The 27,514-nt window shown below is 47.3% G+C and overlaps 1 protein-coding gene across 1 annotated transcript in view; it reads right to left on the reverse strand.

Moving 5' to 3' along the window:
- INTS14 (integrator complex subunit 14) overlaps positions 1-24,488 on the reverse strand; it is a 44,643-nt gene extending 20,155 nt beyond the window's left edge. The window contains exons 1-6 of the mRNA XM_075342857.1: positions 24,425-24,488; positions 19,524-19,782; positions 17,936-18,043; positions 6,342-6,497; positions 353-471; positions 108-250 (exon numbers count right to left, since the gene is read on the reverse strand). Of these exons, the coding sequence (XP_075198972.1) occupies positions 108-250; positions 353-471; positions 6,342-6,497; positions 17,936-18,043; positions 19,524-19,782; positions 24,425-24,477 (838 nt within the window). The 5' untranslated portion in view covers positions 24,478-24,488. The remainder of the gene's footprint in view (positions 1-107; positions 251-352; positions 472-6,341; positions 6,498-17,935; positions 18,044-19,523; positions 19,783-24,424) is intronic.
- Between the last annotated feature and the right edge of the window lie 3,026 nt (positions 24,489-27,514).

Below are 27,514 nucleotides of genomic sequence, written 5' to 3' on the forward strand. Positions count from 1 at the left end.
TGACAACATCATGGGCTAACATGCAATTTCTAAAATATAGCGGAGGTACAGTTTTGTGCTTCGGTATATGTGAAGTCTTCCTGACAAATTCTTGTGCATTCGGTTACCTGTGTTAATGGATTTAGGCAGAGGGTCTACCTCCTCGTCTATGACAACTGGTTCAGGCCTAGGAAACACTTGGACATCTGAAGACAGGTTCCCACACTTCAGGACGGCATGGAATGGTGTGTACGCCACATCAATGAGTTTTCTGCAAGATAATAAAATAAAAAGGTTTGAACTAACTTCCCACAGGCTCGACATCCCATGAGAGTAAATCAATGCTACAGACAGATACATACAGGCTACTTACCCAAACATAGACTGGACGTTCTTTAAGCACAAAGGGCCATCGATTGTAAAGATCTGACCTTCTCCATTATTCAGATCAATAAGCCGCTCAAGACAATCCAATGAATCAGAATTTTGGAGCTGGTTACATAAGACAGGTAATGTGATGGTTAAATAAAAGCTACATCTTATCATGTGATCTTGCATACATAAGAATTATAAAATAACAAGTAATAAAATCATCTCCTGATAACACATGCCAGGAACCACCATGTTTTGAAAACAACGTATCCAAAAAAGAGAATTTTGTTACTTACCGTAAATTGATTTTCTTATAGTTCCGTATTGGGAGACCCAGACCATGGGTGTTTAGCGTCTGCCTCCGGAGGACACACAAAGTACTACACTTAAAAGTGTAGCTCCTCCCTCTGAGCTTATACACCCCCTGGTAGCCAGTCCTAGCCAGTTTAGTGCAAAAGCTGAAGGAGAATAGCCACCCACAAGTAGAACCGAGTAAGAACCGGAACAACCGGAGACTCTGTCCACGACAGCAGCCGGTGATAACACACGGAACAAGAAAATTGCCAACAGGCAACAGGGAGGGAGCTGGGTCTCCCAAAACGGAACTATAAGAAAAAGAATTTACGGTAAGTAACAAAATTCTCTTTTTCTTTATCGTTCCTTTGGGAGACCCAGACCATGGGACGTTCCAAAGCTGTCCCTGGGTGGGAATAAACAGAAAACACTAAGAAGTAGGCGGAGCTTAACTTTACAAGTGGGCGACAGCCGCCTGAAGGATGCGTCTGCCCAAGCTCGCATCTGCCGAAGCATGAGCATGCACTTGGTAGTGCTTCGAAAAGGTATGCAGGCTAGTCCAAGTGGCAGCCTGACAGACTTGTTGAGCCGTAACCTGGTGCCTAAAAGCCCAAAAGGCACCGACAGCTCTGGTCGAGTGTGCTTTGATCCCCGGCGGGGGAGGCACCTGAGTACTCTGGTAGGCGTCCGAAATGGTCGATCTAATCCAACGGGCCAAGATCGGCATAGAAGCAGAGAGACCCTTGCGCCGCCCTGTGGTTAGCACAAAAAGAGAGGTGCACCGCCTAAGCGCAGCGGTGCGAGACACATAGATCCGGAGAGCACGCACCAGATCTAGAGTATGCAGCGCTTTCTCAAAGCGATGAACAGGGGCCGGACAGAAGGAAGGCAAGGAAATATCCTGGTTAAGGTGGAAGGGAGAGACCACCTTAGGAAGAAAGTCCGGGGTCGGACGGAGAACTACCTTGTCTTGGTGAAAAACCAAAAAAGGTGACTCCGAGGAGAGCGCAGCCAAATCAGAGACTCTCCTGAGAGAAGTTATGGCAACTAGAAAGGCCACCTTTTGAAAAAGACGATACAAAGAAACCTCCCTAAGGGGCTCGAAAGGGGGTTTCTGCAATACCGTGAGGACCAAGTTAAGGTCCCAGGGACCCAAGGGCCGCCGATAAGGCGGAATGACGTGAGACGCACCTTGCATGAAGGTGCGGACCTGAGCCAGCCGGGCGAGACGCCGCTGGAACAGCACTGATAGAACTGAGACTTGTCCCTTGAGAGAGTTGAGGGACAGTCCTAGCTGCAGACCGGACTGTAAAAAAGACAGAAGGGTCGGCAACGAGAATGGCCAAGGAGAATGGCCGGAAGAGTGACACCAGGACAGGAACATTTTCCAAGTCCTGTGATAGATCTTGACGGAGGAAGACTTACGGGCCCGAGTCATAGTGGAGATGACTTCAGGAGGAATACCAGAAGCCGTCAAAATCCAGGACTCAAGAGCCACGCCGTCAATTTGAGTGCCGCAGAATTCGGGCGGAAAAACGGAACTTGCGAGAGCAGGTCTGGACGGTCCGGAAGATGCCACGGCATCTCCACGGACAGTTGGAGCAGGTCCGGATACCAAGCTCGCCTGGGCCAGTCCGGTGCAATGAGGATGACTCGACGGCCCTCCATTCTGATCTTGCGCAGGACTCTGGGCAAGAGAGCTAGAGGGGGAAACACGTAGGACAGACGAAACTGGGACCAGTCTTGAACCAGAGCATCCACGGCGAAGGCCTGAGGATCGTGGGAGCGAGCCACGTAAACCGGAACCTTGTTGTTGTGATGGGATGCCATTAGGTCCACGTCCGGAGTGCCCCACTTGCGGCAGATTGACTGAAACACTGCCGGGTGCAGGGACCACTCGCCACCGTCCACGGATTGACGGCTGAGATAATCTGCCTCCCAGTTTTCTACGCCAGGGATGTGGACTGCGGATATGGTGGACTTGGAGTCCTCCGCCCATTGAAGAATGCGTTGGACCTCCAACATTGCCAGGCGGCTGCGTGTCCCGCCTTGGTGATTGATGTAGGCAACCGCTGTCGCGTTGTCTGACTGGACTCGAATGTGCCTGCCCGCCAACAGGTGGTGAAAGGCTAGGAGAGCTAGAAGCACAGCTCTGGTTTCCAGCACATTGATTGAAAGGGCTGACTCGGACGGAGTCCAAGTGCCCTGTGCTCGGTGGTGGAGAAATACTGCTCCCCAGCCGGATAGGCTGGCATCCGTGGTGAGAATCACCCAAGACGGAGTCAGGAAGGAGCGCCCTTGGGACAGGGAGAGGGGTCGAAGCCACCACTGAAGAGAGCTCCTGGTCCGTGGCGACAGAGCCACTAACCTCTGTAAGGAGGAAGGCCGCTTGTCCCAACAGCGGAGAATGTCCAGCTGCAGAGGACGCAGATGGAACTGGGCAAAGGGAACCGCCTCCATGGAGGCCACCATTTGACCCAGCACCTGCATCAGACGCCTGAGGGTATAACGGCGGGGCCTCAGGAGAGAGCGCACCGCCAACCGGAGTGACAGCTGTTTGTCTAAGGGCAACTTCACAAGTGCCGGCAAAGTCTTGAACTGCATCCCTAGGTACATGAGACTCTGGGTCGGAGTCAGAGTGGATTTGGGGATTGACAATCCACCCGAATTGGGCTAGGGTGGCGAGAGGGAGCGAAACACTCCGCTGACAGTCTGCGCTGGATGTACCCTTGACCAGAAGGTCGTCCAGATAAGGAAGCACTGCTAACCCCTGGAGGTGCAGGACCGCAATCACTGCCGCCATGACCTTGGTGAATACCCGAGGGACCGTGGCTAACCCGAAGGGGAGAGCCACGAATTGGAAATGATCCTCTCCTATCGCAAAACGTAACCAACGCTGATGTGACACTGCGATTGGCACATGTAGATAGGCATCTCTGATGTCGATGGACGCCAGGAACTCCCCTTGGGTCATAGAGGCAATGACTGATCGCAGAGACTCCATGCGAAAATGCCGCACCCGGACATGCTTGTTGAGAAGCTTGAGATCCAGGATGGGCCGGAAGGTACCGTCCTTTTTTGGAACTAGGAAGAGATTTGAGTAAAAACCTCTGAACCGTTCCTGAGCGGGAACTGGGACAATCACTCCGTTTGCCTGCAAGGACGCCACGGCCTGTGAGGAAGCTGCCTTAGTGACAGAACCTCCTGCGGTCTTCTGCGGACGCGCTTTTGGGCGCCAGTTGGATTTCTGATCCTTGGCTGAGTTAGCGGACGAGGCGGAAGAAGCATCTGCCTTCCACTCTCGAAGCCACAAAATCCTGCGGATAACAAGAGAATTAGCTGAAGCCACCGCAGTGCGGTGAGAAGCCTCCAGCATGGCAGACATGGCATAAGATGAAAAAGCTAAAGCCTGAGAAGTTAAGGTAACCATCTCGGGCATAGATTCCCTGGTGAGGGAATACATCTCCTCTAGAGAAGCAGAGATGGCTTTGAGAGCCCACACTGCTGCAAAAGTTGGGGAAAACGCAGCCCCCGCAGCTTCATACACAGATTTGGCCAGAAGGTCAATCTGACGGTCAGTGGAATCCTTAAGTGAGGTGCCGTCAGCCACCGACACAACGGTCCAGGCTGAGAGCCTAGACACCGGAGGGTCTACCTTTGGGGAGTGAGACCACTCCTTGACCACCACAGGTGGAAATGGAAACCGGTCATCAGAACCACGCTTTGGAAAGCGTTTGTCAGGGCAGGCCCTGGGTTTGGTCACAGCGGTCTGAAAACTGGAGTGGTTAAAGAACACACTCTTCACTCTCTTAGGCGAGGTAAACTGATGTTTTTCTGCCATAGAGAGTTGCTCCTCTGACACTGGCGGATTGAGATCCAGCACAGAATTAATAGAAGCAATCAAATCACTAAGATCTGAGTCACCCTCAGAGAAATCGATGGGATACATAGCCTCCGAGCCCCCAGTGAGGGCATCCTCCTCATCTTGTGAGTCAGCTCTTGAGACAGAGCCGTGGGATGGGGAGGGGGAGGAAACCCTGCGCCTTCTCTTAGAAGGATGGGGTCTGGGATCAGATGATGAATCCTCCGTGAGCTCTGATGGACGGAGGTCAGAGGATAGGAGTCCTCTGTCAAGAGTATTAGAGGCACCCTGTGAGGGGGGCTGATGCATATTCATCAAAGTCCTGGACAAAAATCCCATGGACTCAGCAAATGACTGGGATATGGACCTAGAAATGGACTCTACCCAGGCCGGGGGTTCAATCACAGGTGCAGCAGCAGCCTGAGAGACCACTGGGGGTGAGACTCCAGGCTGTGGCACCGCCAAGTTAGAGCAGACATCACAATGTGGATAGGTGCTCGGCTCAGGCAGCAGGAGCTTACATGCAGTGCATGCAGAATAAAGCTTTGGAGCCTTGCTCCTTGTGTGAGACATGCTGCTGGAGTGGGGGCTTTGCAGAGAATGAACCCCAGGGAGAATATACAAAGGTCCACAACCGGAGACCGGCTGTGGCTTACCAGACCGCTGAGCGCGGTGTTGTGTGCCCTCCAGATCCCGAAGCCCGGTCCCCCAGTCGCAGCACCTCAACAGAGATGCAGAATGCAGGATGTCCCAGAGCAGAGTGAACTCTGCCTGAGAAGAGGGCGTTCCTATAAAAGAGCGGGAACTGGAGGGCTATAGAGACCTGCAGGGAAGGAGGGACGCCCCAGCAGTGGGGAGTATCCCTCCCCTGTGTAGAACGGCCGCCGGGAGGAGCCGAACCTGTCCCTCTGCATGAGTGACATGCGAGGGCAGGAAAATGAAACTAGGCCTCCGGCGAAGCCGGAGCCTAAATTTAAGCGGCGAGGCCGACAAGCAGGCACCATCGGCGCGGTTCTCAGGCAAAAGCTAGAGAACCCGCCGGAAAAGTTAAAACAATCACATACAGCATACTCTCCCCTTACAATAAAGAACCGGGACCCCCAACATAAACGTCTCAGGTACTTAGGTGCTGAGACGCAGGGCCATGTCCCTGGGGATGAGTGCTCCGGTCCAAAAGAATCCTCAAGGGGCTGTGGATGGAGACCGGACTCCTGCCAGGCATGGAGACCATGCTGGCTCCCACTTCAAGCCAGAGCCCAGAAGGGATGGTGAAGGAGCGCGGCATGTAAGGCTGCAGCCTTGTAAATCAACCTTAACAACACCGCCGACACAGTGGGGTGAGAAGGGACATGCCGGGGGTCCAGACGTGGACCCGCTTTTCTTCAAACTCTTTCCAAAAGTCAAACAAATCAGATGAGAATGCATGTGTGGATGTATGCCTCCTGACACAAAGCAATAAACTGGCTAGGACTGGCTACCAGGGGGTGTATAAGCTCAGAGGGAGGAGCTACACTTTTAAGTGTAGTACTTTGTGTGTCCTCCGGAGGCAGAAGCTAAACACCCATGGTCTGGGTCTCCCAAAGGAACGATAAAGAAATACCATAATATAACTGTTAGCAGCAGCATAGCTAGAAAATGATTTCCAATGTATACGTAATACTTGCTGCTGACTGGTGGTACTGCGGTGATCAGAAGTGGACCCATGGGACCACAGGGGTTAAAAAAAAAAAATCAAAACAATTATTCTGCTGTTATATAAGCAATATAAAGAGTAAGAAACCAAAGTTTTCATACACCAGGAGAGCACATCCCAGAATTCATGTGATGTCCTTACCTCTTCTAGATTGGCCATGCACATAATGTACAGCTTAGAGGGGAAGGGGAAGGGCAGAGGAAATCGGTTGCTGTCGCTGCGCTGGGTCAGGGATGACAGGGAGTTGTAAAGAGAACCTCTTCCGATGCCGAGGCATCCGTCTGTAACCAGCACGACCTGATGAGGAAAGCATGAGGCAGACAGTGGAATAGTCAGTGCAGTGTAAGAAAGCATTCATCATCATAATAATAGAAATCAGAACAGCTAAAGATCTATAGTAAAGAGTTTAAATAGTTCACAATCCGGTCCCAATAAATTGCTTTGATAGTTGCAAAAGTTTGATGCAAAGTTTTATATACTCTGTGTGCAGAATTATTAAGCAAATGAGTATTTTGATCACGATAATTTTTATATATGTTGTCCTACTCCAAGCTGTATAGACTTGAGAGCCAACTACCAATTAAGTAAACCAGGTGATGTGCATCTCTGTAATGAGGAGGGGTGCGGTGTAATGACATCAACACCCTATATAAGGTGTGCTTAATTATTAGGCAACTTCCTTTCCTTTGGCAAAATGGGTCAGAAGAGAGATTTGCCGGGCTCCAAAAAGTCCAAAATTGTGAGATGTCTTGCAGAGGGATGCAGCAGTCTGGAAATTGCCAAACTTTTGAAGCGTGATCACCGAACAATCAAGCGTTTCATGGGAAATAACCAACAGGGTCGCAAGAAGCGTGTTGGGCAAAAAAGGCGCAAAATAACTACCCATGAATTGAGGAAAATCAAGCCTGAAGCTGCCAAGATGCCATTTGCCACCAGTTTGGCCATATTTCAGACCTGCAACGTTACTGGAGTATAAAAAAGCACAAGGTGTGCCATACTCAGGGACATGGCCAAGGTAAGGAAGGCTGAAAAACCACCACCTTTGAACAAGAAACATAAGATATAACGTCAAGACTGGGCGAAGAAATATCTTAAGACTGATTTTTTAAAGGTTTTATGGACTGATGAAATGAGAGTGACTCTTGATGGGCCAGATGGATGGGCCAGAGGCTGGATCAGTAAAGGGCAGAGAGCTCCACTCCAGCTCAGACGCCAGCAAGGTGGAGGTGGGGTACTGGTATGGGCTGGTATCATCAAAGATGAACTTGTGGGACCTTTTCGGGTTGAGGATGGAGTGAAGCTCAACTCCCAGACCTACTGCCAGTTTCTGGAAGACAACTTCTTCAAGCAGTGGTACAGGAAGAAGTCAGTATCATTAAAAAAAACAAAACATGATTTTCATGCAGGACAATGCTCCATGACATGCATCCAACTACTCCACAGCGTGGCTGGCCAGTAAAGGTCTAAAAGATGAAAAAATAATGACATGCCCCCCTTGTTCACCTGATCTGAACCCCATAGAGAACATGTGGACCCGCATAAAATGTGAGATCTACAGGGAGGGTAAACAGTACACCTCTCGGAACAGTGTCTGGAGGCTGTGGTGGCTGCTGCACGCAATGTTCATCATAAACAGATCAAGCAACTGACAGAATCTATGGATGGTAGGCTGTTGAGTGTCATCATAAAGAAAGGTGGCTATATTGGTCACTCATTTTTTGGGTTTTGTTTTTGCATGTCAGAAATGTTTATTTCTAAATTTTGTGCAGTTGTATTGGTTTACCTGGTGAAAATAAACAAGTGAGATGGGAATATATTTGGTTTTTATTAAGTTGCCTAATAATTCTGCACAGTAATAGTTACCTGCACAAACAGATATCCTCCTAAGATAGCCAAATCTAAAAAAAAAACAAACACTCCAACTTCCAAAAATATTAAGCTTTGATATTTGAGTCTTTTGGGTTGATTGAGAACACAGTTGTTGATCAATAATAAAAAAGTTTTTAATTAAAAAATGTGCCTAATAATTCTGCACATGGTGTATAAATTAATAAGTTCAAAGACATCTTAAATTAAAAGAAAAAAAAACAAATTACTTTAAAAGGGGTTGTCCGCTTTTCCGATCAAAGTATGAGTTACTCGGTTACTCTACATGACTGCAGACTTCTGAATCCTTACAGTGCTCACACTACACGCTGTCAGGATTCGCTGGTATTGCTGGTGACATAACTACAAGTATTCATGAGGCTGAGCAAGTCTAGTCGGCATGTATGCAGATCACATACTTGCAGTCATGTGACAGGCCGCCTTTACCAGAGATCTCTGACAGGGGGGTGGTGCACGTGCTCTAAGCATTCAGAAGTCTGCACTCACATAGCGTGACTGCCTACAATCGTCAGATGACTGCACAAGCCCTTTAACCCCCTCACCCCAACCCGTTTTCACCTTCATGACCAGGGCAAATTTTACAATTCTGACCAGTGTCACGAAACGGATCCCAGTGATTTTGAGATTTTTTTTTGCGACATATTGTACTTCATGATAGTGGTAAATTTAGGACAATATTTTTTGCATTTATGAAAATTTCAAATTGAGAAAATTTTCGCAATTTTCAAACTTAAAGGGAACCTGTCAGCAGAAATTTCGACTAAAACCTAACAGATTCCCCCTCTGCAGCTCCTGGGCTGCATTCTAGAAAGGTCCCTGTTACTATTGTGCCCCCTTTCTGACCAAAAAAAAGAGTTTATATAGAGGTACCTTTTTGGCTTCGGATTCTCTAAATGTGTCACGGGGGCGGGCTGCCTGATGGCCGTTATTCTGCCCCCTGGTCCTGTATGCCGCCCCCATCGCCGATTTCCATACTTCTGGACGCCGCCCACTGCTCCAGCCATCCCCGCGCATGCCCAGTGCCAGTCTCACGGGACTGAGCAGTGTGCGCAGGCAAGTGATTATGGGCGGGACTGTGACTGTTATCAGCAATTACCCGCCCATAATCTCGTGAGCGTGCAAACCTCACCAGCGGTCACACTGAGCTCAGTGTAGATGCTAGACTGTATGGGCTGCTTCCAGGGATGACGTCCCTTTGTCACGTGATAGTATTTTGAACACGCCCCTATCACGTGACAAAGGGACGTCATCCCTGGAAGCAGCCCATACAGTCTAGCATCTACACTGAGCTCAGTGTGACCGCTGGAGAAGTTTGAGCGCTCACGAGATTATGGGCGGGTAATTGCTGATAACAGTCACAGTCCCGCCCATAATCACTTGTCTGCGCACACGTCACCAGCGGTCACACTGCTCAGTCCCGTGAGACTGGCACTGGGCATGCGCGTGGATGGCTGGAGCAGTGGGCGGCGTCCAGAAGTATGGAAATCGGCGATGGGGGCGGCATACAGGACCAGGGGGCAGAATAACGGCCATGGTTTTTGGTCAGAAAGGGGGCACAATAGTAACAGGGACCTTTCTAGAATGCAGCCCAGGAGCTGCAGAGGGGGAATCTGTTAGGTTTTAGTCGAAATTTCTGCTGACAGGTTCCCTTTAATGTTAAGACCCTTAAAGCAGAGAGTTATGTCACAAAAAATAGTTAATAAATAACATTTCCTACATGTCTACTTTACATAAGCACTATTTTAAAAAAAAAAAAAAAAAAAAATTTTGCCACAAAGTTAGAAAAATTAAATGTTTATCAGCAATTTCTCATTTTTCCAACAAAATTTGCAAAACCATTTTTTTTTTTTTTTTTTTTTTTTTTTTTTTTTAGGGACCACATCACATTCAAAGTGACTTTGAGAGGCCGAGGTGACAGAAAATCCCCAAAAGAGACACCATTCTAAAAACTTCTAAAACCACATCCAAGATGTTTATTACCTCTTCAGGTGATTCACAAAAATTAAAGCAATGTGAAAGGAAAAAAAGAATTTGATTTATTCTTTTTTTTTTCCTTTTTCCCTCCAAAATGCTACTTTAGTCCCAAATTGTCCATTTTCACAAGGGTAACAGAAGAAAATGCACCAAACAAAGTTTTGGACAATTTCTCCTGAGTAGTGCAAAAGTGTCTGGAATCGATTGCGGGTGCCATGTCGCATTTGCAGCGCTCCTGATGTGCCCAAATAGTGGAGCCCCCCCAAGTCACCCCATTTTGCAAAATATACCCCTCAAGTAACTTATCTAGATGTGTGGTGAGCACCCTGAACGCACAGGTGCTTCACAGAATTTTATAATGTTGAGCAGAGACAATAAAAAAAAATAAATCATATTTTTCCCACAACAATGTTTTAGCCCCAAATGTTGCATTTTCACACAGGTAACAGGACAAAGTGGACAAGAAATGTGTTGTGCAATTTCTTCTGAGTACAGGGATACCATATATATGGTGGAAAACTACTGTATGGGTGTACGGCAGGGCTCGGAAGGGAAGGAACGCCATGTTGTCTGAAATAGATTGCGGATACCATTTCACAAGGGCAATAGGAGAAAATGGACCCTACAATTTGTTAAACAATATCTCCTGAGTACACCAATGCCGAATATGTGGCCAAACATAACTTTTGAGGCACAGTGCAAAGCTCAGAAGGGAAGCAGCGCCATTATTGAAGCTCAGATTTAGTTGCAATGGTTTGCCGAGAGCACATCAAATTGGTAGAGCCCATCACATGCCAGAAAAGCCGACCCCCATAAGTGACCCCATTTTACAAAGCACACTCCATGAGCATACACACAGGTGAAAAAAAAAAAAGAATTACATTTTTACAACAAAAATGTTGTTTTAACCCCAGATTTCCAATTTTCAAGAGCGGAATAGGTGAAAAAGGCCCTATAATGGGTTACAGAATTTTTTGTGACTGTGGCAATACCGTACCCTGCATGAGACTGTACAGTACAGTACGGTTTAGCCACATGGCTAGGCTCAGGAGGGAAGGAGCACCATTTGCCTTTTGTAGCGCAGATTTTCCTAGAATGGCTTGCAGACTCCATTTGAAAGCCCCTAAGTGCCAGAACAGCAGGAACCCCCTCAATTGATCCCATTTTGGAAATTACACCCCTCTGGGAATTCATCTGCGGGTGTATTAACAATTTTGTTTGTGGAAAACACCCATAAAGTCAAATGCAGAGAATGTTGCAAAATTAGAAATTGCAAACAAGCCCTTGTAGTGCCCAGTACATTATAGTGCCTGTACACTGCGCCCAACTCGTGAATTCTGGAGACCTGCACCTGCAACCTGTAAATTAAGCGGGCTCTCCTCACTACAAAAATGCCAAATGTGGAGGTTAACTGGTGTAGACACAATATGGTGCCCAGAAGGGAGAGGGACATTTGGATTTGGGAGACTAAATTTTGCTAGATTTATTTATTTTTTTGTTTTGGAGGGGGGCCATAGCACTTTTCCAGAGCCTTTGTGCTACCTCTATCCTGGTCATGTCATCAGGCTTTTGCTACCTCATTTGGGAGCAGTATAAAGTAGGGAAAGAAAAAGAGAAATTTGTTTACTTACCGTAAATTCTTTTTCTTATAGTTCCGACATGGGAGACCCAGACCATGGGTGTATAGCTTCTGCCTCCGGAGGACACACAAAGTACTACACTAAAAAGTGTAGCTCCTCCCTCCGAGCATATACACCCCCTGGATGACCAAATCTAGCCAGTTTAGTGCAAAAGCTGAAGGAGGACATCCACCCACAAGTAGAGACAGAGCAAAACCCGGAACAACCGGAACCTCTGACTACAACAACAGCCGGTGAAAACACACGGAACAAGAAAACTGCAAACAGGCAACAGGGAGGGTGCTGGGTCTCCCATGTCGGAACTATAAGAAAAAGAATTTACGGTAAGTAAACAAAATTCTCTTTTTCTTCATCGTTCCTAATGGGAGACCCAGACCATGGGACGTCTCAAAGCAGTCCATGGGTGGGAAATAAACAGAAAACTGGGAAGTAGGCAAAACCTAACTTCACAAATGGGCAACAGCCGCCTGAAGGATGCGTCTGCCCAAGCTCGCATCTGCCGAAGCATGAGCATGCACTTGGTAGTGCTTTGAAAAGGTGTGCAGACTAGACCAAGTGGCAGCCTGACAGACCTGCTGAGCCGTAGCCTGGTGCCTGAAAGCCCAAGAGGCACCGACAGCTCTGGTCGAGTGTGCCTTGATCCCCGGCGGGGGAGGCACCTGAGTACTCTGGTAGGCATCGGATATGGCCGACCTAATCCAACGAGCTAGGGTCGGTTTAGAAGCCGAGAGACCCTTGCGCTGACCTGTGGTCAGCACAAAAAGAGAGGTGCACCGCCTAAGAGCGGCGGTGCGTGACACATAGATCCGGAGCGCCCGCACCAGATCTAAAGTATGCAACGCTTTCTCAAAGCGATGAACAGGGGCCGGACAAAGGGAAGGCAATGAAATGTCCTGGTTAAGGTGGAAAGGAGACACCACCTTTGGAAGAAAGTCCGGAGTCGGACGGAGAACTACCTTGTCTTGGTGAAAAACCAAAAAAGGTGACTCCGAAGAGAGCGCGGCCAAATCAGAAACTCTCCTGAGAGAAGTTATGGCCACCAGAAAGACGACTTTCTGTGAAAGTCGAAACAAAGAAACTTCCCTAAGAGGCTCAAAGTGGGGTTTCTGTAAGGCCGTGAGGACCAGATTAAGGTCCCAGGGATCCAAGGGCCGCCGGTAAGGTGGAATGATGTGAGATGCGCCCTGCATGAAGGTGCGCACCTGAGCCAGTCGGGCGATACGCCGCTGAAAGAACACTGACAGAGCCGAGACCTGTCCCTTAAGAGAATTGAGGGATAGTCCTAGCTGCAGACCGGACTGTAGAAAGGACAGGATGGTTGGCAAGGAAAAAGGCCAAGGAGCATGGCCGGAAGAACGACACCAGGACAGGAAAATTCTCCAAGTCCTGTGGTACATTTTGGCCGAGGAAGACTTCCGAGCCTGAGTCATAGTGGAGATGACTTCGGGAGGAATGCCGGAAGCCGTCAGGATCCAGGACTCAAGAGCCACGCCGTCAATCTGAGAGCCGCAGAATTCTGGCGGAAAAACGGACCTTGAGAGAGAAGGTCTGGGCGGTCCGGGAGACACCACGGCACCTCTACGGACAGACGGAGCAGGTCTGGGTACCAAGCTCGCCTGGGCCAGTCTGGGGCGATGAGTATGACCCGACAGCCCTCCATTCTGATCTTGCGCAGGACTCTGGGCAAGAGAGCTAGAGGGGGAAACACGTAAGCCAGACGAAACTGGGACCAATCCTGAACCAGCGCGTCCGCTGCAAAGGCCTGAGGATCGTGGGAGCGAGCCACGTAAACCGGGACCTTGTTGTTGTGCCGGGATGCCATTAGATCCACTTCCGGAGTGCCCCACTTGCGGCAGATCGACCGGAAGACTGCCTGATGCAGAGCCCACTCGCCGCTGTCCACGGTTTGACGGCTGAGATAATCTGCCTCCCAGTTTTCCACGCCTGGGATATGGACTGCGGATATGGTTGACTTGGAGTCCTCCATCCATTGCAGGATGCGTTGAACCTCCAACATTGCCAGGCGGCTGCGAGTCCCGCCCTGGTGATTGATGTAGGCAACTGCTGTCGCGTTGTCTGACTGGACTCGAATGTGCTTGCCCGCCAACAGGTGGTGAAAGGCTACGAGAGCTAGGAACACAGCTCTGATTTCCAGCACATTGATCGAGAGGACTGATTCGGACGGAGTCCAAATGCCCTGTGCTCGGTGGTGGAGAAATACTGCTCCCCAGCCGGAAAGACTGGCATCCGTGGTGAGGATCACCCAGGACGGGGTCAGAAAGGAGCGTCCCTGAGACAGAGAGAGAGGCCGAAGCCACCACTGAAGAGAGCTCCTGGCTTGTGGCGACAGAGCCACCAACCTGTGCAAGGAAGAGATCCGCTTGTCCCAACAGCGGAGAATGTCCAGCTGCAGAGGATGCAGATGGAACTGGGCAAAGGGAACCGCTTCCATTGACGCCACCATCTGACCCAGCACCTGCATGAGGTGCCTGATGGAGTGACGGCGGGGCCTCAACAGAGAGCGCACCGCCAGATGGAGGGACTGCTGTTTGACTAAGGGCAGCTTGACAAGTGCCGGCAGAGTTTCGAATTGCATCCCTAGGTACGTGAGTTTTTGGGTCGGGGTCAGAGTGGACTTGGGCAGATTGACAAGCCACCCGAATTGAACAAGAGTGGCGAGAGTGAGCGAGACACTCCGCTGACAGTCTGCGCTGGATGAAGCCTTGACAAGAAGGTCGTCCAGGTAAGGAATTACTGCCAACCCCTGGAGGTGCAGGACCGCAACCACTGCTGCCATGACCTTGGTGAATAATCGAGGGGCCGTGGCTAACCCGAAGGGGAGAGCCACGAATTGGAAATGTTCCTCTCCGATTGCAAAACGTAGCCAACGCTGGTGTGAAACTGCAATTAGCACATGCAGATAGGCATCTCTGATGTCGATGGATGCCAGGAAATCTCCTTGGGTCATTGAGGCAATGACTGATCGCAGAGACTCCATGCGAAAATGCCGCACCTGAACATGCTTGTTGAGAAGCTTGAGATCCAGGATGGGCCGGAAGGAACCGTCCTTTTTGGGGACTAGGAAGAGATTTGAATAGAAACCTCTGAACCGTTCCCTGGCGGGAACCGGCACAATTACTCCGTTAGCCTGCAAGGATGCCACGGCCTGTGAGAAGGCGGCGGCCTTGGAGCAGGGGGGAGTTGACAGAAAAAATCTGTTTGGCGGGCTGGAAGAGAACTCTATCCTGTAGCCGTGGGAGATGATATCCCGCACCCACTGGTCGGAGACGTGTTGAAACCACACGTCGCCAAAGTGGGAGAGCCTGCCACCGACCAAGGACGTTGCTGGCTCGGCCAGATAGTCAAGAGGAGGCTGCCTTGGTGGCAGCAGCTCCTGCGGACCCTTGTGGACGCGGCTTCTTGCGCCAGGTGGGCTTCTGGTCCTTGGCCGAGTTAGTGGACGAGGCCGAGGGCTTAGAGGATGACCAGTTAGAGGAACGAAAGGAACGAAACCTCGACTGGTTCCTGCCCTGGACAGGTTTCCTGGCTTTAGTCTGTGGCAAGGAAGTACTCTTCCCGCCAGTAGCCTCCTTAATAATTTCATCCAGCTGTTCACCGAACAGGCTTGACCCAGCAAATGGGAGCCCAGCAAGGTACTTCTTTGAGGAAGCATCCGCCTTCCACTCACGAAGCCACAAGATCCTGCGGATAGCGAGGGAATTGGCGGAGGCCACCGCAGTGCGGTGAGAGGCCTCCAGCATGGCAGACATGGCGTAGGCTGAAAAGGCTGAAGCCTGGGAAGTTAAAGCAACCAATTCAGGCATAGAGTCCCTAGTGAGGGTATGCATCTCCTCCAGAGAAGCAGAGATGGCTTTGAGAGCCCACACTGCTGCAAAAGATGGGGAGAACGAGGCCCCTGTCGCCTCATAGACAGACTTGGCCAGCAGGTCAACCTGGCGGTCAGTGGGATCCTTGAGTGAGGTGCCATCAGCCACAGATACAACTGTCCGGGCTGAGAGTCTAGACACCGGAGGGTCCACCTTTGGTGAGAGAGCCCACTCCTTGACCACCTCTGGTGGAAAAGGAAAACGGTCATCAGAACCACGCTTAGGAAAGCGTTTGTCAGGACAGGCTCTGGGCTTGGACACAGTGGTCTGAAAACTGGAGTGGTTAAAGAACACATTCCTTGGTCTCTTAGGCAAAGTAAACTGGTGCTTTTCTGCCAGAGAGGGTTGCTCCTCTGATACTGGCGGATTGAGGTCCAGTACAGTATTAATGGACGCAATCAAATCACTAACATCTGCATCCCCCTCAGTCAGATCAATGGGGCACATAGAGGTAGCGTCCGAGCCCCCAGTAAAGACATCCTCCTCGTCCTGCGAATCGGCTCGTGAATCGGAGCCGCGGGACGAGGAAGGAGAGGGGTCCCTGCGTTTCCTTTTAGGAGGACGGGGTCTGGGAGCAGATGAAGAATCCTCTGTGAGCTCTGGAGAGCGAGCCGAAGCAGCAGAGGCACCCTGTGAAGGGGGCTGATGCATGCTCAGCAGAGTACGGGACAGCTCTCCCATGGAGTCAGCAAAGGACTGGGAGATAGACTTAGTAAACAATTCTACCCAAGCCGGGGGTTCAGCCACCGGGGCCGGAGCAGCCTGAGGGACCACTGGGGAGACTCCAGGCTGAGGCACCACCATGTTAGAGCAGGCATCACAATGAGGATATGTGCTCGGTTCAGGCAGTACGAGCTTACATGCAGTGCATATGGAGTACAGCCTTGCAGCCTTGCTCCTAGTGTGAGACATGCTGCTGAGGTGGAGGCTCTGCAGTAAGAACACACTCCTTCAGAATGACCCCCAGAGAGTGTATAATAAAGTCCACAACCAGAGGTTGTGGCTTACCAGACCGATTTGTGTGCCCTCCGGATCCCACAACTCAGACCCCCAGACAGGTTGCAGAGATGCAGCAGCCAGCGCCGATCAGTGTGAGAACGCTGAGAAAATGGCGCCGGAGTGAGGAGGGGGGGCGGGGCCTAGTCCAAGAGCGGGAATCGGAGGGCCAAGGGGATATACAGGGGAGGGAAACATCTCCTCAGAGAGGAGTGTCCTCCCCTCTGCTGAACGGCCGGTGGGCGGCGCCGCACTGTCCCTCTGCATGACTGACATGCAGGGGCAGTGAAACCGAAAGTAGGCCGCAGCTGAAGCCGGGGACTAAATTTTACAGTGCGGCCGGCGAGCAGGCACCCTCGGCGCGGTTCTCAGGGGAAACCCAGAGAACCTGCCGGAAATGTCACCAAAATAACTAACACACTCTCCCCAACAATAAAAAAAATGCAAGGGACCCCCTGACAATAAAGTCTCAATACTTAGCTTGAGAGACGCAGGGCCAGATCCCTGAGGGATGAGTGCTCCGTCCGGCAGGGTCCTGAGAGGGCTGCGGATGGAGACCGGTCTCCTGCAAAGCAGTGAGAACCGTGCTGGCTCCCACTTCAAGCCAGAGCCCGAGGGATGGTGAAGGAGCGCGGCATGTAAAGGCTCCAGCCTTGAAATCAACCTTAACAGCACCGCCGACACAGTGGGGTGAGAAGGGACATGCCGGGGGTCCAGCTTGGACCCGCTTTTCTTCCAACTCTTTAAAATCAAAAATCAGATGAAAATGCATGTGTGATCCTCCTGAACACAAAGCATTGAACTGGCTAGATTTGGTCATCCAGGGGGTGTATATGATCGGAGGGAGGAGCTACACTTTTTAGTGTAGTAGTTTGTGTGTCCTCCGGAGGCAGAAGCTATACACCCATGGTCTGGGTCTCCCATAAGGAACGATGAAGAAAGCCTAATTCCAAGGATGTATCACTCCGTTTATTGGGTGAAGCATTTGAGAAACAATCAAAAGTTCTTTGATGTACCAGGGCTCAGAAAGCTAACTCTGCCCACACCACAGGTTTTTGTGTACACTGTATATCGACAGTGAGCTGCTTATGAGAGAAGAGGACATAGTCACGGTAGGAAGACTTGGCATGAGGCAGCTAGTTCCAGCAATGATAATGTCCTAGTGAATAAACTTTCAATATAAGTAAACAACAGCACATAGAAATGACATATCGCTGAATCTGTGTTTTAGCCCTGCTCTGTTTCGGTGTTTAGATTGCTTAGTAAATCCTGCTGACAGATTCTTTTAATGTACAAAATATTCTTTTTTTGGGATACAACTGTAGCCTTTATATTCGAAACTTGAAATTACCTGGCAGGGGATAGAAGCCCCCCATTCTTGTTGGACCACACTGGACACGCCTTGTAGTGCTGACTCTAAACAAGTCTTGTCATAATCATCAATATTACTTAATGCTTCCTGCAAAAGAAAAACACATAAGTAAAATTCATGAGAAAAAAAAAATTACAAGTGAAACATTTTGCTGCTTCCTATAATTATACTGTAAATAAGTGCACTAAAAAGAACCTTCATTGACTACTCATATAGACCCCCAGAAGTGAATGTAACAGTGTTCATACAAGCATTCTACCAATCTCCTTGTGATTGGGTGATTGGTGACAGTACCAATGATCAGATCATAAATTTACCACCTATGTTTTGGATAGTCAGAACTTTTTTTTTTTTACCATCAAAGGAGAGGATGAACAAAAAGGGTCAGAAAGTGCCCACCTTTGGTTTATTTTTTATTTTCAAGGCCCATGGCTCCTCAGAATCTCATTGCAGGTTGCTGATGGGGGTTGCAAAAGAAGTTCCCTCCCTCTATCCAACCTATTGGATGTCATGGCCATAATAGATCATGACTGCTGAGGGTTAAACAATAGGATAAAGAGTTGCACACCAGTCACAATGTAGAAGGAAGGGAACAATGAAAAGCAGAACTGATATGGGAATACTAGACTGAAAAATACAATGGACTCTCTGAAAAAAGTGAAAAACATGAAAATGGAATGTGCATAACTGCTATGAATAATAGGAATGAGAGATGTTTAGCCATTGTATTGATCAATGCAAAGAAGCCCCAAGACCAAACGCCAAGGTAATCTCTATTTTGGGGTCCCTAACCTATGTGTAACCTCACCTGCAGTTAAAAACTTGCTCTGTATAGGAAGCAAAGGACCAAGCTATATATGTGAAATAAGACACATGGCTATGGGTGGGGCAGAGTTCTCAGACAGAAAATGCATACTAATTAAAGAATGGACGTCCGGAACACCTATGGTGTGAACAGGGTGTAAGACTCAAAAATATACAACTAAACAATAGGATAAAGAGTGGCACACCAGTCACAAAGCTTGGTCCTTTGCTTCCCATACAGAGCAAGTTTTTAACTGCAGGTGAGGTTACACATAGGTTAGGGACCCCAAAAATAGAGATTACCTTGGTGTTTGGTTTTGGGGCTCCTTTGAATTGATCAATACAATGGCTAAACATTTCTCATTCCTATTATTCATAGCAGTTATGCATATTCCATTTTCATGTTTTTCACTTTTTTCAGATAGTCAATTGTATTTTTCAGTTTAGTATTCCCATAGCAGTTCTGCTTTTCATTATTCCCTTATACGTTGTTACTGGTGTGCAACTCTTTATCCTATTGTTTAGTTGTATATTTTTGAGTCTTGCACCCTGCTCACACCATTGGTGTTCCAGACATACATTCTTTAATTAGTATGCTGAGGGTTAAAAACCTGAGGATAGCATGGGCATAGTTACTAAAGCCATACCTCTCAAATCTGCAAAGGGCACAACATAAATTTATGGTACATTTATATCATGAGGAGGTGAGATTTTTTTTGTCATATGTTACTTGGCTTTAGTTCATGTGTTCTTGACAATATACCTGAAGGGTATTGTAGTCTCTGGTGAAAGGCACCATCAGCTCCCACAAGGAAGAAAAGACCACCAGAGCAGTAAACTCCAGCTTGTAGTTGGTTGCCATGTGCTCAAAGAGCATAGTAAGGCCGTGGGCTGCAAGGTGCTTACGCTGGAAGTCCTCCGTCCCCTCCACTGGGACTGGCCTAGTCATGGAGAGGGACACATCCATCACCACCACCGTGGGCATCGTGATGACTAACCTTCTAGAAAAACGTTGAAGGAATCTGTAATGTGGAAACAGAAAAACAGTTATAATTAACTACACCACACAACTTATATATTATTGTATAATTATAGAAGCATCTATTATACAAATGTGCCAAAATCTTGTGCCCGAGTGACTTCAAAATGACAACAGGAATCAGCGAGCTTGTACTGTGGCTGCACACAATCACTAGGGGCCCCAGTGGGCAAAACCGCACCAATAATATCATCTGTCTAACATTTGAAAAGTAACTCATTTTAATTTTTTCCCATTGTTTTCTTTAAAAATCAATAGTAATATTCTTCCACAAGACCGGCTGGATAGACTTCCTGTCCATCAGCACCGCACTCTATTCATCTGGGCGGCAGCCACTCGTAAAAGAATTTTACACCTCTGGGCGCAGGACACAATCCCTACTGTTAGTCTGATTAGTACAAAGGTGGCCTACCTCTTTAAAATGAACTGGATAGAGTCCTTACTTAAAGAAAAACTCACCACAGGCTTCTTTCTTAGGCTACTTTCACACTTGCGTTGTTTTGCATCAGTCACAATCCGTCGCCTTGAGGAATTACGGTATCCTGCAAAATATTTTGCAGGAATCCGTTTTTTCCCCATAGACTTCTATTAGCGATGGACTGTGACCGATGGCCCTGCGTTGCATCCGCCGCATGACGGATCAGTCCTTTACTGACTGACAGTCAGGCGGTAAGTACGTACACTAACGTGTTGTGAATGTTAGTTATGTCTTGGCTGCTGGGAGGCTCCCTCTGGTGGCCAGGAAAGGTTTGGACAGAGACCAGGTGGGTTGTGCAGTGGGTGTTTCCTAACTCTCTGCTTATTTAAGTTTTGGTCTGATTGCAGGCTGTTGCCGGATGTCAGTTGTTCTTTGTATCTTTAGCCTGCTTGATCCTGCTTTACACCACATCTTCCCCAGATAAGTGCTTGCTCTTTATTTATTGTCTGGTTCTTTGTTTATCTGGGTTTGTCATTTGCTGTGGTTGGTTTCAGTTTATTTGCTTGCAGGGATTTTCCCCCTTAGTGGATTGTTGAGGAACTCCCTGCAGTTCTGTGTGGAGTATAGCTCCTTTGGGTCCATGTGTTTGTGGCTTGTTGACTTTGTTATGATTCTTGTTTTCTGTTCATTGGTATGACAAGGGCGCCTGGTATAGGACGGAGTTCAGATCGAGCGATCTGAGGGCCTTTTTTGTACTATCAGGAAGTTGGTATTTTGCAGGGTTTTTCTATTTTAGTCAGCGGGGGCCTCACCTTTTGCTAATCCTGTCATCTACCTGTGTATTGTGTTTTTCCTATATCACCGCAGTCTTTGAATGTGGGGGGCTTGCTATTCTTGTCTATTTTCTGAGGCAGAGAGTTATTCATCTTTCCTACCTTTTAGGATAGTTAGTTCTCCGGCTGGGTTCGCGGTGCACAGGATGTTAGTTCACCCCTCGGCTACTTCCAGTTGTGTTGGTTAGTAAGGGGATGGCGGCCAGATTAGTTGCCAATGCTCTTGTTACCTTTTTGACAATGATTTGTGGTGGTCTTCCATGGTTCCGGATCATAACACTAACGTTTTTTATGTGCGGCGGATCGCTTTTTTTTTTACTGTGCGCATGCGCACAGTAAAAAACCATGATGGACTGTAAATTCAGTTCCAGCGGCAGGAACGATCAGCTGATCACGGATAGTTTTTTTGCAGCATCAGTTGTGCCACTATCTGCAACACATCCATTGCATCAGTCACACAACTGATTGTGACGGATGCTGAAACTAGCCTTACATGGTTTTCCTTTATTAATGCCCAACCACTGTCCATGCGCCAAGTGGTGAATGACTGTTTCCAATTCACTGACTGGTACATGAGGGAGCAAATAGCTGGTAGAGTTCCTGTTAGACTTGTGTAATGTTTTGTCACAAGGCTTTTCTATGCGTGCCCTAGGGAGGGGGAAGAGGGGTGATAGAGGGGATTTTGAGAAGTTCTCCCAATTCATTGGTTCCTACTTAAAATTTGCCGTCTAATCTCCCTTTTTTTTGTTGTCCTGCCGACACACTGTATTTCCTTTTTGTTTCCTTTTATTTTATCTTGGATATGTCTGTGTACCTTTGTTTTTTTTCCAATAAAGATGGTTTAAAAAAAAAAAATCAATAGTACATGTGAAATAAGAAACTTTGTAATATATCTTATCAGATAAAGATTCTTTCTCCTTCTAGATAGTGATGAGTGAATAGTAACTATTCGTGTCTGGATTATTCATAACGAATCCCAAAGTACTATGCCGGTATTCGTGATGTCAAGAAAAATGCTCGGGTACCCCATTGACTTGCATTAGGTTCATTATTTGTGATGAGTACCTGAATTGCACTTTGGGATTTGTTACGAATATTCCGACCCCGGTTAGTATTTCCCATCACTACTCCTAGACTGAGCACTCATACTCTAAATTCTCAATTGATGGGTAAAATGTGTCCTCAGAGAATACAGATTTTCCCATTACTGAGATAGATAATTGGTGCTCATAAAGTTCTATGGAGAACTGTAACTGTGGTTTCATGAGAACTCATAGCAAAATTTCAGTCTCTGCCTCTAGTTCCTCCCTCCTCCATAGAATTTAGAAGTATCAATCTCCTATTTCAGTAGTGGGAAAGTCTGTCTTCACTGAATATAGGTTTTACTTCTAACTAGAGATGTGTGGACCCGAACAGTAAGGTTCAGTTTTCATACCGAACGAAGACTTTACAAAAAACATCAGTGTTCGAGTTCTGGTGCTATACGCTGTGCTTGGGTACGCTAGGTCCTCGGCCCACTGTGACCGCTGGAAGTGTTTGAACGGCTCACGCTGGGGGTAAGAACCAATGTTATTGGGTGTAGTGTGTCCCAAAAAAAAACCAACAGTGATCTGTTTATGGCTGGCTGTATGTGGGCGGAGACTCGGATTGTCCAATTAGTGACTTCCATTGGGGTTCAGGTCAAGTCCAGGTCCAGAACAGAACTTCACTAAAGTCCGGCTGAACCCACCAAACCAAACTCAACAGGTCCGCTCATTTCTAGTCATGAATTGAATGTGTAGGGGGAGAAAGCAGCAGATTTCTTTGATAAGCAAATGTATAATAGATCTTATTTTCACCTGCAAAATTGATTTTTAAAACAATAGTTAAAATGATGGGTACTATAACAATAGGTCCTATCCCGGTAAGCCAATATCATTATTTATCAACAGGAAATTCTCGTGTTAGATCAGTGAAAGTCTGACGGCTGAGACCCCAACTGGCATATAACTTGGTGAAATGTTCCAACCCTTTGTTTGTCCCCTTTTTTATGTTAGCGCTGCCAAGTCTTGGAAAAGTTGGTGCAGCATAGTGGGACGGGGCGAGGGCTGGAGGGCGGCCTGACAAATTCATCATATTTCCTATCACTGAAGTGATGTAAATGAATATAGAAATGTATTTCGTTCCTGACTGAAGCACAGTTCCAACCCTTGTGCAAGGGCAGCTGAAAAATGCAGAAAAGTCATTCAAAGGGTACGGTTCAACTTGCTCATAGCTTCCAGAAACGGTATGCTAATGACCCTCTGGTGCGAGCGTGAACCGAGGGTCAAGCGACTGTGATCTGATCTTGTGATTGTATCACAGCTATGGAGAAAAGGGAGCACTTTCTCCCATCTCCTCCGCTGTCTGTCTCTGTGTACATCACACTGCGGTTAGATGACATGCGAGTGCAGTGCAATGTTTATCACTCTCCCATAGACTTGTATGGGGGTGTGTGAGCCGAGACTTGCTGCCAGTATAATGCTGCGATTCATTTTTCAGGCCACTATGGCATGAGAAATCAAACTCAGATGGATACTGCCCCACAGTTTTGCACTGGTTCGAGTGCAGTCTGATGATTTAGCGGATTGCACTAGTCTGTGCAAAACACAAGTGGAAACATGCTCAATGTTGCACGTACTCCTCTTACTGAACGAGCCACATCATACCGCAGCACAGCCTGGTGTAAGGAAAACACCCGTGTAGATGAATTGGACGTTTTTTGTTGTAATTTGTCACCAATCTGACAACCTCTGCTTGCTGTTACTGAATAAAACCTGTCATGTTTCCATATAATGGCTGACTATTTGGTATCAGAGGAGAGACCGGAGACACTAAAACTGATCCCACTTGTGGCTTCCAGCACAGTCACCACTGATGCACCCACCAATATAAGGGGATCGCTCCTCTGGGGGCTGATAGTGACAGATGTAAACAGAAGAGTCTGCGCTTTAGTCTGTAGCAAAAGATCCAAACAGACTCTCGGTTTGGGATTTAAATAAAAAAATGAATCCATTCACTGACTGAAAGCAGAGGTCTGAACAATGACGCGAAAATTAAGTAATTAAAAGTATATTAGAAAGTTCCACAACTTCATGTGACATGGTAGGACTAATGGTAAACCACATCCCATGGCACTTACACCCTGTGTATGGATTAACCATGTGCATGGAGGCTTTCTATCAGCTCCAGTGCAAGCTCCGGGCATCACATATCCTGTGTGACAGACTGATACACTGCCCCATGTCCAAGCCGGTGCAGAGTGGAACTACGAATCCCAGGATGCCCTGCTGCCATCCGGGGACATATAAGCATAAACGGCTCACTGCAATTACAACTTCCACACTGTCACTCACCGTGCAGCTATGTAGCCCGGAAGGATTTTAGCAGCGCTCCGGCCGCTGCGCATCAACAAATGTGTCCCCCTCTGAAACACGCGCTGCACAACGACGTTCCTGTGTGTCAGAATCACGTGACTGAGTGGGCGCTGCCTGTGCTCGGCGAGCGGAACAGTCACCGGCCGTTAGTATATAGGCGGTCACTGATGAGTGGCGCGCAGTGTGCCAGCTATAGGCCGGAAAGCCACAAGTCCTGGAGGCAAAAAAAGCTGAAAATGAAATTAATTTTGTGCAGCTTTTTACCCGTGTGTGAATTCATAGCCTCCACTAATTCACTGTCAGGCAGGAGTCACAGGAGCGTGTGAAGAAATCAGTCCCATTCTCTTTCAGGAAAGTCAGGCGATTTTTTTCCTTACTGTCCATAAGCAATCTGTTTTTTTTTACTCAGCCGCTAGGCTGTGTGCAGACATTGCGTTTTTATCGTGTTTTTTCATGCTTTATTTTCTTACGGTACTTTCACACTTGCATTTTTTCCTTAAGTCGCAATCCGCCGTTTTGGGATACAGCACAATCCATTAACGGATTCCGCTGCTTCCCATAGACTTGTATGGACGAAGCATTGCAACTGATGATCCTGCGTTGTATCCGCCGGCCGACGCTGCGTTGCATCCGCCGGGTGGAAAGAACACAGCATGTAACGTTTTTCTGCGCTTCCCAGAGCGTAAAGAAACCCGCAATTTGCAGGATTTCGTCGGCGTCCGTCATTTTTATAATGGAAGCCTATGGTGGCGGAATCCGGCGGAATCTGTCATTTGACGGATTCCTGTGACTGATCCATCTTTACACAACTGAGCATGCTCAGTTGAGTAAATTGCTGAAAAAAAGTTACAATGAATTACGTTGTTTTGCAGGATCCGTCGCATCAGTTGTGCCACTATATGCTACGCATCCGTTACATCCGTCACACAACGCAATGCGATGGATGCCACACAACGCAAGAGTGAAACTAGCCTTACAGATGTTAATCAATACTGCAAGGAAAACCAAATGCCAGCAAAATCTAGGATCTGGCCTGCTGAATTTGAATGAAACATTCTTTTTGTTAGATGTGCAGATAAGATGCCACCAGAGATGTCTGGCAGTAGAACACATAGAGAACACAGGGGCGCTTGGCCAAGCTGAGTGTTGCTGTGTATGAGGGAGTGGGGAGAGATAGATGTCAGCTGAGCTATCATTTGGCTAACAGGTATCTAATGTGTATGTGTGTATTTGGTTTAACATCTAATTTGTTAATAGATAAGCATAATTAATAAGTGAGACGCTTCTCTGGCAAGCAAGAATAAGTTCTCAGAAACTACTTTAAATTAGTGCATAAGTGACTACTGAAATCAGCATCTGTCATTAGTCTATCATGCCGCTGCTTTGAAATTCAAAGCAAATAAGAGTAAAATACAGTTACATAATAAAAATGTTGCAGGATCGAGTAGGAAAAGTTCAGTTAGGTCCAGAAATATTTGGACAGTGACACAAATTTTGTCATTTTAGCTGTTTAGCAAAACAAATTAAAGATACAGTTATTTAATCAACATGGGATAAGAGTGCAGAATCACAGTTTTAAATTGATGGTGTTCATATTCTAATTGGAGTAAGGGTTTAGGAATTACAGCTCTTTCATTTGTAGCTGCCTCTTTTTCAAGGGATCAAAAGTAATTGGACTATTAACTCAAAAGCTAAGTAATGGGCTGCATAGGCTATTCCCTCATTAATCCATAATCAGTTAAGCAGATAAAAGGTCTGGAGCTGATTCCATGTGTGGTATTTGTATTTGGAAGCTGATGGTTTGAACACATAATGTGGGAAAAGGAACTTTCAATGGAAAAGAAAGACAATCAGGTTGGAAAAAAAAGAAATCCATCAGCGACATAGCACAAATGTTAAGAGTGGCCAAACCAACAGTTTGGAACATTCTTCAAAAAACAAAAAGTGAATTGGTGAGTTTGGGAAAAATCCTGGATATCTACGGAAGACAACAATGGTGAATGATCATAGAACTTTTCCATGGTGAAGAAAAACCCCATCACAACATCCACTCAAGAGAGCAACATTCTCAAGGAATTAGGTATTTCACTATCTAAGTCTACCATAAAGAGGAGACTTCATGAGAGTAAATACTGAGGGTTCACCCCAAGGTGGAAACTATTAATCAGCCTTAACAATAGAAAAGTCAGATTAGACTTAAAAAAAAAAATCTAAAAAAAGTCAGCCCAGTTCTGGAAAAGCATTCTTTGGACAGATGAAAGTAAGATCAACATGTACCAGAATGATGGGAATAAGAAAGTATGGAGAAGGCTTGGAACAGTTCTGGAACCAAAGCACAGCACAGCCTATGGAAAACATGGTGGAGGTAGTGTGATGGTCAGGCATGCATGACTTGTAATGGCACTATGACACTTGCGTTTATTGATGATGTGACAGAAGCAGCCATATAAATTCTGAAGTGTACAGGGCAATACTTTCTTTTCAAATTCATCCAAATGCAGGAAGGTTGATTGGACAGCACTGCACAGTACAGAGGGACACTGACCAAAAACATACTGTCAAAGCAATCCAGGAGCTTTACAAGGCAAACAAATATAATATTCTGCAATGGCCAAGTCAATCACCATATTTCAACCCCACCCATGCATTTCACATGCTTAAGACAAAATTTAATGCACCATGCTAGCGGGGCTTTTTTCACCACTGGAGTGGTGCTTTAAATCTAGCTAAGTCCCTTGACCCCATTCTAATACTCACCCTCTGGTAGCTTCATACTTGTTCAGTGCTGCTGCACTCTCAATTTTGTGCTAGTAATTTCTGACTGGATGGAAATCAGAAGTTACGTCACAAGCACTAAAAACAAGTCTATGAGAGCCAGAATGTGGCCAGAACGAGGCTTTCATAGAGCTATAATGATTTGTGACCTCCAGTGTACTTCATGAGACACTGGAGCTACCAGCAGGTCACAAATTGCTGGCGACCAATGGAAATAATGCTGGAAACAGATGAAGATGGCGGCAGGTGAGTATAGGTCCAATAATGAAATGGAAAAAAAAAAACACTGGAGTG

Source organism: Anomaloglossus baeobatrachus, chromosome 4, assembly GCF_048569485.1.
Source record: "Anomaloglossus baeobatrachus isolate aAnoBae1 chromosome 4, aAnoBae1.hap1, whole genome shotgun sequence".
In the NCBI taxonomy this organism is placed as follows: Eukaryota; Metazoa; Chordata; class Amphibia; order Anura; family Aromobatidae; genus Anomaloglossus; species Anomaloglossus baeobatrachus.